Source organism: Ptychodera flava, chromosome 1, assembly GCF_041260155.1.
Source record: "Ptychodera flava strain L36383 chromosome 1, AS_Pfla_20210202, whole genome shotgun sequence".
Classification (NCBI taxonomy): domain Eukaryota; kingdom Metazoa; phylum Hemichordata; class Enteropneusta; family Ptychoderidae; genus Ptychodera; species Ptychodera flava.
Window position 1 is genome coordinate 46,461,545 of NC_091928.1, and position 12,356 is coordinate 46,473,900.

The 12,356-nt window shown below is 38.2% G+C and overlaps 1 protein-coding gene across 1 annotated transcript; it reads right to left on the minus strand.

The window, feature by feature from the left end:
* Window positions 1-1,792: 1,792 nt before the first annotated feature.
* LOC139141006 (carboxypeptidase B-like) lies at window positions 1,793-10,062 on the minus strand. The gene is made up of 10 exons (XM_070710595.1): window positions 9,936-10,062; window positions 9,268-9,340; window positions 8,353-8,553; window positions 7,910-8,011; window positions 7,474-7,578; window positions 5,142-5,252; window positions 4,669-4,759; window positions 3,661-3,875; window positions 3,432-3,513; window positions 1,793-2,605 (listed from the first exon to the last, which is right to left on the minus strand). The coding sequence occupies exons 1-10, from the start codon at window positions 10,001-10,003 to the stop codon at window positions 2,421-2,423; spliced, it is 1,233 nt and encodes a 410-aa protein (XP_070566696.1). The 5' UTR covers window positions 10,004-10,062; the 3' UTR covers window positions 1,793-2,420.
* Between the last annotated feature and the right edge of the window lie 2,294 nt (window positions 10,063-12,356).

A 12,356-nucleotide genomic window follows, 5' to 3' on the forward strand; every position in this document is an offset into this window, starting at 1 on the left:
CGATCCCCGATTTTTTTCCTTGATTTTGAAAGAGAATAGTTGAAATATTCCTCGAGGAAAGTCTGAGCAAAAGTTTAAGTCTTTCAATTTTGAGGCGCATGCCACCTAGCGATGTATTTCTTTCATTTTGAGTTGACGGGGTGAAAGTTGGAAGTGATTGCTTGCTCAATGGGTTTTGAAGAGGCTGCTCTCGACTTTTACTGTTCCCCTCTTAACACAAGAGATGTCATCAGCACATACAGAGACGAATGCAATAATGCTACTAATCCAATTTTCTACTTTTTAAAACGATTGGAACTAATTTGGGATTATGTAATAGTAAAATGATGTCGGTGACACCACTTCTTGGTCTTTTGGCCAGAGGTCCATATATCTTTCTTTCATGATTTTGACTTTGTTGTGTGTACCGGTGCTTTACTGTCTGTTCGGTGCTCTTCTGTGTCTATATTTATAGTTATTGAATCATGAATTTTGACCTAGGGTTTTCGGATTATGGATTGGTATGATTGCGATTATTTTAATCTGCAAATGTAAGGGCCCTGTCACACCCTGACGATTTAGCCAGCTTATGCCGACGTATCAAAATTTCTCTGAAACGCTGGCTTGCTGAACTGATGATTGTTTTTCAATTTTGGGCGTATAAATAGCCTATTCATAACGCACTCATAGGATAAAAATACGTTTTGGGTACTCTAGACAATTATCTCGATGCATTTCGACTTATGAGTAACTTACAAGTAACGTGTGTGAACGTGTGTCAACGAGCGCATAACCTATCTACAACTTATGCCCCGCGTGTGCGGGACGTATGAGCCACACGCTGGCATACGTCGAAAAGTTTTGTGCATGCGCAAAACTTTTCGATTACCTCTCCGCACTATGACCTATACCAGCGTGCATAACTTACCCATAACGTATTCGTCGTACGCCCAGGGTATTCGCCAAATTTTCCATACGTTCAAGTTGGCATACGCTGGCTATATGGTCAAGGCGTGACAGGGCTATAAGCTCACCTGCTTTTCAAGTTATACAACTGTTTTTATGAAAAAAGGCAATGGAGCCGGCGTGTTGATTAACAATGACACATAATCTAAGGTTTTGTAGCACGCTATGATCAACTGAATGATTGCCAGAGCGTACTTGTTTTAATGAGTAATTCGTAATTGCTACATTCATCTATAGGGCACCTAACACTTTTGAGAAATTTGAAAAATATGAAGATCCAATTGTCTCAAATTAGTTCCAATCGTGTTTTTAGGACTTTTATGGTAATGTTGAACCCAGAAGGTCATGGTAGAATACACTCTTTTAAAGAGGTTTCCCCTTTCGATCCCGCGAATTGGAAATCTTTTGACGTGAATAAATTAATCAACAAATAAAAATACGTAAGTATTTTAGTAAATAAACAAGTAAGTAGTAAGCAATTTTCATCAGAGATAGGGAAAAAATGGAAAAATAATTACGATATATGACAGAAAATAGTTCCCGTATCATGACGATCATACATACATACATACATACATCCATCCATCCATCCCCATCCATCCATCCATCCATCCATCCATCCCCATCCATCCATCCATCCATCCATCCATCCATCCATCCATTCCCGTCCATCCATCCATCCATCCATCCATCAATCCATCCATCCATCCATCCATCCATCCATCCATCCATCACCCATACATACATACATACATACATACATACATACATACCTACCTACCTATATACATACATACATACATACACACATACACACATACATACATACACACATACACTCATACATACACTTTAGGCTTTTATTGTTTGAAAGAATATCTACATTTAGGAATAATGGCGTTACAATGCCTACAGGGCCTAAAAATCTTTGCTCAAGCTTATCTCTTTGACCACAGAACTTCTGTAATAATTTCAAATTAGGCAAACGGTCAAGATATGAGGAACGACCTCAACAATCTAGTATATGTAGTTTCGAAGTATTGTCGATTTGCGTCACAGTTATATTCAAGTTGCGATTAATTATTTATTGTTGAATGGACAACACTGTATTTTTTGTAATATTTTTACGTTAGACCAAGGTAATTCAAAACATTAACCTCATAAACACAACACACCGTGTATAATGCGTAATATTATTTTAAATCAATCAATTCTGGACAAGAATTTAGATTTTAAGAATGGGACTTTACACTCATTGGCTGTCTTGAAAGTTTATGATCGAGCATGACTAAATAATATTTGAGCAAGAGAACAAAAAATTGTAGCTAAAACAGAGGAACAATGGAATTGCACCAGACATTACAGCTTACAAAGCTGTTATTCTGTGTCACATTTCTTCAACGTATAATCGTCTTCTTTATTTCTTCCATTCATCAAACATCTTCGGCTATCATATCCGTAAGACGACAACACAATTAAGAGATACTCATTAAGTAACGGAGGGCGCCCTTCAGTCCCCCATATGTATCCTCCGAAGTCGGAATGATTTTATCCTCCGGTATGAGGTAATCGCCATACCTATTTCCGAGGTATACGGTGTAGGAGTAGGTGATGTTGGCCACGTCGTACGCCCAGTCCTGACTCAAACCGCATGTCGGGTCTTTGAAGTGAAACACACAAGTGAGAGGATAAGCATTTCCCTAGGACTCTATTGACTGTCACGAGACCTAAATGAAATAGCCAATCTTTTAGCAGTTCATACAGCAATTACCTTACAACAATTGCAACAATTCTTTCTTCAGCAAAATTGTAATAGTTGAATAGTTGAATCGCTGTATGAGCTCAATGACATCAAAAACCTCTAAAATTCCCCAGCCAACTTATCGATTTTAATTATCTGTGCTCAATCCTACAACACCATCACAATGCAGTCGATTGTGCACAGTTTGAGATCGCTTTTTATTCTTTTTTGCGGCGATTGTTTTTCCGCCGAGGTCACACCTTTGAAAGTTGGCGTGGGATTTTAATTATCCGTGAGATGTAAGAGACAGTTCGTGTCAATCGAATCAAGTGCACCAGCGAAAGTCGGCGCTTGTCTTATTTGATTCTTTAGCTTCATGAAACACAGATGTTCAAACGCTGTTAAGGTAGCATGCACCTCGAAAGTAAAAGACAAGGAGTCTTTCAACCATTCACTTTGAAACTCAAGAATAAAAACCGGGTCACCGTGCAAAATTCTGATAATAGAGAGACAGAATACCCGAGATATACCGATATTTGAAATTCAAAAAAGGCCGCCATCCCTATCTTAACTCTGTTTTGCAAAATTTTCTATTTTCTGAAAACTAAGACGCAGAAAGTTTGTCTCACTTAAAGAGCTTCAAAATGAATCCCCACGAGTGGTAGATCAAAAAAGAATTGGAAAAGTTTGAGAGTCCAAATATCGGTCCCGAGGCGCATTCTACGTTAAAGACTTAAATACTCACTGAAATTACGGTAAGGAGCTGTCAAATAGCGATTACCGTGCACAGACAGAATGCCTTCGATGGCGCTCCTTGCCATTATATACTGCAAAAGAAAGTTAGTGAGTTACATCAGTGGCTAACAGATTGGACAATTTTTCCCAGGATAGGCCATGGTATGTCACTTGTGACTTTACATCTTGATTAGAAGTGGTAATGAGAGTGACATAATGAAAAATGAAAGATTGCTGACCTGTTCAGTGTAGTCCGCAGAATAGGTATCTGCGTCATAACCGTATGGAAACAACCAATACCGGTAGTAGTGGCGGACGTCCAGGAACATACGAAAGGTTTTAGTAATTGATGTTTCTTCAATGAAATTTACTATGCCCTTAACTTCCGGTTCAGAGTTAGGGGACGAGCCATGGTAAAAATTTGAGCATGGGTGTTTTTCAGCTTGTGTGGCATCTATAAAAGAGAAAAATCAGTCCAAGTTGTCTCAAAAAGAGTCCGTATAAACTTTTGCAGTTGTATTACCAAAGCGAGGCCCTATATTTAGAAAGTGCCCATATATACCAAAGCGAGGCCCTATATAGTATATGACACTATATGAAAAAATTGCGAGACTGGAGCGAGACAGTGACGCTTTCTCGCAATTGGTGAGAATCTCTTGTCATTCTCACAGCTACCGTTGAGAATTCAAAAGTTCTCACCGGTGAGCAGTGAGAAAAGTACTCCTTGGTGAGATAATAGATTCTCACCGGTGAGAATGGAAATTCTCACCAAACACTGTGAGAATGGTAATTTTTACGGTGAGAATCAACCAGACTCATCATTCATTGGTGAGAATCAGCCAGACTTGTTGTTCACTGGTGTGAATCACTCTAGTTAATTAATTAATGTATGTATGTATGTATGTATGTATGTATGTATGTATGTATGTATGTATGTATGTATGTATGTATGTATGTATGTATGTATGTATGTATGTATGGATGGATGTATGGATGTATGGATGGATGGATGGATGGATGTATGGATGGATGTATGGATGGATGGATGGATGGATGGATGGATGGATGGATGCATGGATGCATGGATGGATGGATGGATGCATGGATGCATGGATGGATGCATGGATGCATGGATGCATGGATGTATGCTCTTATGTACGCTTGTATGTATGCATGCATGTTGCCGCCCAATGCATACAAGTGATTGCTATATAAAATTATAACTTGAAAGGTCAACTTTCACTTACCCGCCCACCTAATGTCCCAGTTTCTTGTGACGTCGGTTCCCACACATCGGGAACCTTTATTAAGACTGCGAGTTTTCATCCAAAATCTAGTCTGGAATTCGTAGGAAAAGGTGTATTCACTGTGCTGTATATAAATGCAACTTTTACAGCAAAACAATGGTTTGAAAGTTTATACATTTACCGCAATAATTCGGACTACGGATATTATATTTCATTGTTGAACGTCCTGTAAAGCGAAATGAGAAAAAGTAACCTAATTTAAAACCAGAGCATAAATACTCGATGCATAACCTAGGGAAAATCTGTGACAAAACTGCTTTCTCAGGAAGAGATTCTTAAATGTGAATCATAATTGAATAACGTTGCTATAAAAAGAAAACCCCGTTTGAAGACTTTGCAAGCCGTCAAAATCATAATATGCACCTTCTAGACCTTTGTATCACGAAATTAGGCTTGGCAAGACTTAGACTTACATTTGTCCATGTGTAAACATAGCCATCGGCATTCAGTAGAGGTAGCACGTAGATATCAAACCGATCCAACATCGCCTTCACCACTGAATCAGTCGAGTAATCTTCAAGAAGCTACAAAATGCCGAGTTCAATAAGTTAATGACTGGTGTAAAGCAAATAAGCTCACCATCAACGTAGATAAAACAAATTATATAGTTATATAAACACCCCAGAGAAAGTTTACACTAGTGAGTAACTTGTGTATTGGTTCAACAAATTTAAAATCTCTTTTCTGTCGGGTATCTTGGTCAGTCGTTTTCTTGGAAGTGTCACATAACCAGAGTTGTAAAATTATTTACTCCAAAAAGTGGTATTATTTCGATTATCAGGAATTTCGTGCCGAGGTCTGTACTTTTATTTTACCCCACCTTACTTATGGTAAATAATCTGTGGAAACACTTATACAGTAACCTTGAGCCCATTTTTCGTCTCCAAAAGAAAATAGTTTGTTTGATTACTTTTTCAGATTTTTGTGCTCATTCTGAGCCCTTATTTCAGAAGTTAAATATTATGAACATTTTAACTTAAACAAATATATTACCCATGTGTGTTTGTATTTGATCTAAAGCATTATAATTTACCCCATGAAATAGAACATTTTCTGAACTTTCCCCGCCACGGTTACTCAACACGTGCCGCTGACGATTGTAACCTTCGAATCCAACCCACAAAACTTCGAATTACTCAACACAATCTGAAGTATGCCGTTGTCAAACACTGATTACCTTCGTCACTGAAGCAGTTGCATTCTTTCAAATAAGATTTTATGAGGTTATCCCTCGATATCACCTCTTGGTGGGGTCGTATTGCTGCGAGTGCGGTTGTGGGCCGCATCACACTCGTCGACAACCGCACTCGCATCATTACGACCCCACCAAGAGGTGATATCGAGGGATAACCTCTTTATCATATACCTATGCCCACGTTAGTGAATGAATAAATCTCGTATATTAAAATATGATACGTTTCACTGTGGTTTTTCTTGATGGACTACATTTGTTTGCGTCATCTTGCTAAGGCGGATTGATATACTAGCGTCTGACGTAATCTATCAGCTGGCTCATTGACAATTATTTTACGGTTGAGCAGAGAAATGCTTGAACTCTGTCATCAAACATGTAGGATATCTACCGAATCGGTACGGTACATGCAAGTGTTGTGTTTGGTATTATTTTCCAGAACGCATTTACCATGAATACATGATATTTTTGAAAGTTGTGCTTTTGAATTTGCCGGTCCTCCGACATGTCCGATAGCACTTTTGCTTGTCGTCTGCGCGTCTGTGTTATGCACGGACGGAACAGCTGGTCTGTCATCGATCTGTCAGTGCCCGTACGGTGTGATGCTCTGCTCTTTAATTTGTTAAAATTTGTAGCACTACTAGCAGGTTAATCCGATATCGACACATGTGTTTTATTTAGTTACCCCGCATTTCCCTATGTTTCAAAACCCTGCCACTTTTGGAGATCGGACATGATATCGTAGTCAAAGTCAAAATCATAGACGGGCACCATGTAGGTAGTCCGGTATGCAAATCAACAGGCCGTATCAGGCTTTGTTATTTAAATCAACAGGTCGTATCACTTTTTCATATGTAAATATTCAATCGAATGAAAGAAAGACGCGCTGATCATTCCTTTCATATGCAAATCAACAAGGCGTATCACTTTATTGACATGCAAATCAACATGACAAATCATGTCACTGAACTCAGTACAGACACAATACAGGGCATAGGTATATGATAAAATGTCTTATTTGTCGATAGCGTTGTGTTTTGTTTATTATGATAATGATAATAATAATAATTAGTATTATTAGCTGACAAGTTTTCTCTCTCCCGTTCGGTTGTCATGCTTTGTACATATTCCATAACTTTTGGGCCATGGAGTGGACTAGTTCTAATTTACTTGTTTGTGTTAACAATTGACTATCAGGAATTGTAAGTTTGATTTTTTCTGATGGAATAATAAGAATTGAATGCATTGCAAAGTCACTGTGAAATTTGTTATCAAAGTCGTGATACCATTTATGTCTACAATCAGTGTTTGCAACTGGATTTCAAAATTATTCTCGCCGATCAAGACATTTTGATTTGTACTAGATTCGCGTCGGTCCTTGTCTATCTCGTAATATATGATTTGAAAGTATTAAGACAAAAAAAGGATAAAGTGAGGACTATCTTTCATAATGTTTTAATAATACGAATACTACGCTGTAAAATATAGTAACCACCACCACGCGACGGAGACAGATTTAGAAATTTTCAGTACTTTGATACAAATAGACGAACCTGATTGGCCATCCACATCACCACAGAGGGTGACATCCATTCTGCGGGATTGGCACCGCCTTGAATCCAAATGGCTTCTTTGGGAGTCTTCGAAGGCTTTCCAACCTGTAAAGGCCAAATAGGCAACTTCCGTGATCAAATATTCAGCAGGCACTAAGTGTTCATGGATGTATACTAACGGAATACGTTTGCTGTCGCAGTAACTGTTCAACATTAGATTTTTTTATCACAATTCTTAGAGTAATAGGAGCCTCGATATTGAAAGACTTAAATCAAGATTAACGAAGTCAACAAACGTATTGTTACTATGGCACCTAATTACCTCGAAATTCAAATTCAAAACCGGCACAACCAGGCCTCGTTCCAGAAAACTATTACATAAAAATGAGAGTCCGTATATTAGCCGTAGGCGAACTTTATGTAAACATAAACGTACCAATAAAGTGTCCAGTGGTCTGCCCTGGTATGACTCTGTTAGTACAATGCTTGAAGCAAGATGTGGAAATTGACGTGCTGTGTTTAAAACCCATTGATGAATCTGCAAAAGAACGGACAAACAGAGAAAATTATTCAAATGGACAGTTATTTCTCTTTCATGAGAAACCTTACCGCTATTTGTCTCGTTTACCTGGATGAAGAACTTACATCCAAGTATTCGTTGTCAAGGGATTAAAGGAGACTCTAATACAGATGATAACAGGCATAAAATATTTGCATAATGACAGGAAGCTCTGGCAACAAAAAAGGGTTTTGTATCAGAACTGATAAAATGTACCGGTTACTCTACGCATACTCTTACGTGTAGCATCGGGGCTGTAAAGCCACGAGGCCTGGACAAAGACGTGTTCTTTATAGATGATAATACATGATTTAACCTGCCTCATCGTAGTTATGGTAGACTGAATAGTCAAATCTATCAACGTCCCTTGATCTCCGCGACGAAAATTGTGTTTCGATCGAACCTTGGACATCATCTATCAAAACACTGTACTGGATGCCATTGCTGTCAAGCATGCCCTTGATTTTGTCGAGCTGTGATGGGGCAACCATGACGTCACGCAGGAAGTCCAAGAAGTCAGTCTAATAGGTAAAGGAAATTCAGTACGTAGTTATAGAAGTGGAGCATTTCGATTTTCAAACAGTCGGAACAAGAGGAAACACTTTTAAGTATCAGTTAGTCAGAAAACGATTTTTGAAAAATAAGGTAGCCTAAAAGATCAAATAATTTTGTACGATGGTTATCTGATAGGCTGGCTGTCGCTGCATATTTGAGGGTCACCTCATTTGCTCTACATTACAGAAAAAGGCTCAGCTTTTCACTTATCATCGCTTGTCGAGATCCTCTTAGAGTAATTATATGACTATTTTATATATATATATATATATATATATATATATATATATATATATATATATATATATATTATATAAAGGCATTTAATAAAATGATATTCATTGTTAATGCAAGAGCACTCATCTTTGGTTACGATTGGTCACCGCAAAGAAGTTAGCTGATACAAAGTAAAAGTGAGGGAATTCACTTAAATCGAAGTTTTGGTGCAGTATAGCGTAATACTTATCAACGTCAACACTTGTTTACATGAAAAGCATTGCACGGTCTGTACATGTCTGTATTATCGTGTAGAAATCAAACTGAAGTTCCAGATGCGTTGCAAGGAGTTCAAAATAGTTTGCAAAAATTAAAATTATCAAGCAGCTTGATATTTTATTAGTATGTTTGTACGTGTGACAGTAAAACGATACACTGTCGAAAACGATATGTAATATACTCACGTCAGGCGAATTTTCTATTTTCTTCATCACCTCAATGTCGTTAGGCTTGAGATCCATGCGCAACACTTGATAGCTGTTCGGTTAAACAATACATCGGGGTTTTAGTATAAGGTACATTTTGTCTGTTGTGTCGAGACTTGTGTATATAATTACCAACCATTCCAAGGCGAGAGACTTATCAAGTTATTAACATTAGGTCCCCTCGGAGGAAAGTTCTAGTGTCGAAAACCAGCGTGTGTAATTTCAGAATACATTATATCTAACTCGAGATCGGACATTTATTTGTAGTTATTTTTGACAAAAACATAACGATGCCAGAATGGACGTTGCTTTTCAAGTTTACTGTAACTTTCAACCGAGCTTCATGCTCGATTTTCATGAAATGCACCAGGTGTATTGATGAACTCACGAATGTAAAGCTGAAAAAAGATTAAGCTCCGTGAGAATGACCATTAATCTCCATTTAGCGGAGATTTCATTTGACTAAAATAAAAATGCTGCGGAAGGCGTGAAATCGAGATTATTTGTCATGACTTTCGTTCTTGCCATTCGAGAGGGATTGGAATTCATCGGTCAAATCCCTTGGAATCTGGGTAGACCGTGGAATTTGGAAAATGGCAGTAAATTTGGAACAATGGTTATGAAGTAAGAGCTGTACTTATACAAACCCATCATATCTTTTCTCGGCAAAACAGGGAGAGGCGGCCAACAGTACGAGCAGCAGACTGTGCATCATGGTGTTTACGATCGCTCTGATCCTGACGGAGTTAGACAGCGACACCAAATGTGAATGTTTCAGCCTATGACAACCCGAAGATATGCTATCATATGACATTTTGCCGATACGGTAGATTAAAGATGAACAGCTGCCACATTCCGATATTATGGCTGTAAAAAGTGGCGCCACATGTGTATAGTCCAACTTGCATGAATATCATAATTGTCTGCACTCTCTCGTTAAATTCATTCTATATCAAAATGGTCACCATGTAACGAGACAAATTGGTCATAAAACGATTTTTACTTTAATAACAGGAACTTGTCAGGACACACCCTGAAGCTCCCATAGTTGGTAAAATCATCATTTTCGCGGGTTCAGTGTCCTTTGTTAGAGATGTACAATGTGCTGAAAGGCAAACGGCGTGAAAATATTGAAAAAAAAAAAACTCTCCTTGGTTCTACACACTAAAGTGTTTGAGAGTGAATAATAGTATGATCCAAACCCAAAACAGAAGAGCGATTGTTTGGGTAACAAATGGCGCTATGCATTGCACTTGTGCAGTACTTGCTAGCATTGTGGCTTAGTGCCAGGTATCTTGCTCTGAAACGTTCGTGGCCAGAGAAATATCACCACAACAGTATCATTTGTATGACACAGAAATTAATGGGGATAGCTGTCGTCATCAATCAACGGTGACCGACAGGTACCTTGGAAAGTTGTCATCTATGGTCCCCAGCAACAAGTACCACAGCGTCGATTCGTCTATTATGATATTAAGGTAGTATGCGCCTCGAAAGTGAAAGACTTAAACTTTTGCTCAAACATTCCGTAAGGAATCTTTCAATCATTCACTTTCAAAATCAAGAATAAAAATCCGAGGTCAATTCCGCTATGAGAGAAACAAATAACTCAAGATTTACCGTTATTTAAAATTCAAAATGGCCGCCATCCCTGTGTTAACTCTATGGAGAAAAACAAAAGTTTCGAATTTCTATAAACTAAGCCTAAAAACAGTTTTCTTACACCAAGAGCTTCAGAATGAGCTCCAACAAGTGGTTTATCAGATAGGAATTGTGAAAAGTTTGGACGTCCGAATATCTGTCCCCGAGGCGCGTTCGACCTTAATTACAGAATGTGAATATGGTTTCCCTCCCAATAAGTCACGCATTGTTATTGTTATCATATGTTGTGCATAGTAGTTGCAGATACTCCATTCGATGTAACGAGTAATGATAGGATGACATTGCTGTAACTGTATACGTCTCATAATTCAAGTTATGGAGTTATGTATTGTCGGATTACCTTCCAAAACTTGCTCATGTAGTCAACGATAAATACACCCAACCAAACTGATGCCAAACAACAAAAAGCATATATAAGACCTTTATTCTTTAAATAGAGAAGTATCGCGTTTTGGCAAAATTGTTAAAGAGTTTAATTGCTTGCGAACGAATAATAATTTGAAATCTGTCTGTACAGTTTGTTTCAAAGACACGATCGGTGTTGCTGCAAATCAGCTGAGCTTCCAATATATCCAGAAAGTGAAGCGTTGAAAACGTTGCAAAACGACAACATTGTTCCATTGTTGAAGATCTTATGCATATGCAGGTATACAACTTAAGCGTCGACGTCGGTATATGCAAGAGACTTTCAGCTTATGAACTAGCTTCAAAAAGATGATGAGATGGATTGGTCAAGGCATTGCCAATCTAAAGAAATCGAGACCAAAGATGCAAATGTACTAAATGTTAAGGGAATGTATATTTCTGACTCCCTTTGCGCACAGCTTCTTGCAATCACGTTAAGTTTAGATGCTTTTCAACACGATTCGGCACTTACATCACAATGCGCTGCAATATCTATACGTCAAATGCCTGACCACGAGAGCTAAGGTAAAATCATGAGAACATTTTGATTTACGATTCCATCACAGATGACGTGAATCTCGAATACCCCTGATCAAGTTCAAAAACTGCCCACGGACTGCTAGAATCCCACAACCCCGTGGGTTGGACTCAAGGTAATAGATTTTCTTACGTCATATGGAGTTTTCGGAAATACTGTCTCACACTCGGAGAAAGCGCAATTCCCTAACGTTTTTGTTGTGTGATGTTTTATTTCGTAAAGCTTCCTTCAGTACTTTCAAGGCTTGCATCTTGTGATGCTGTTATTTATTCATTTTTTTGTTCCGCAGATCTGTCAGTGGGTTTACCCGCTGTTCTGTGTATTAAATAAAATAAAATAAAATATAAATAAGAAATTAAATACAATATTTCATTATTGCAAAACATCATGAACATTATGTTCTTATGAGGTTTTAGTTCGGAGCTGCATGCTTTCTTTCTCACCTATATGCACATCCACCCAT

Coding starts and splice junctions, on each gene's coding strand:
- LOC139141006 (XM_070710595.1), bottom strand. CDS start 10,003: ATGATGCACAGTCTGCTGCTCGTACTGTTGGCCGCCTCTCCCTGTTTT. Junction 9,341..9,935: donor GCCGAGAAAAGATATGATGG/GTTTGTATAAGT, acceptor TTAACCGAACAG/CTATCAAGTGTTGCGCATGG. Junction 3,876..4,668: donor CTGGGACATTAGGTGGGCGG/GTAAGTGAAAGT, acceptor TCTCTTTTATAG/ATGCCACACAAGCTGAAAAA.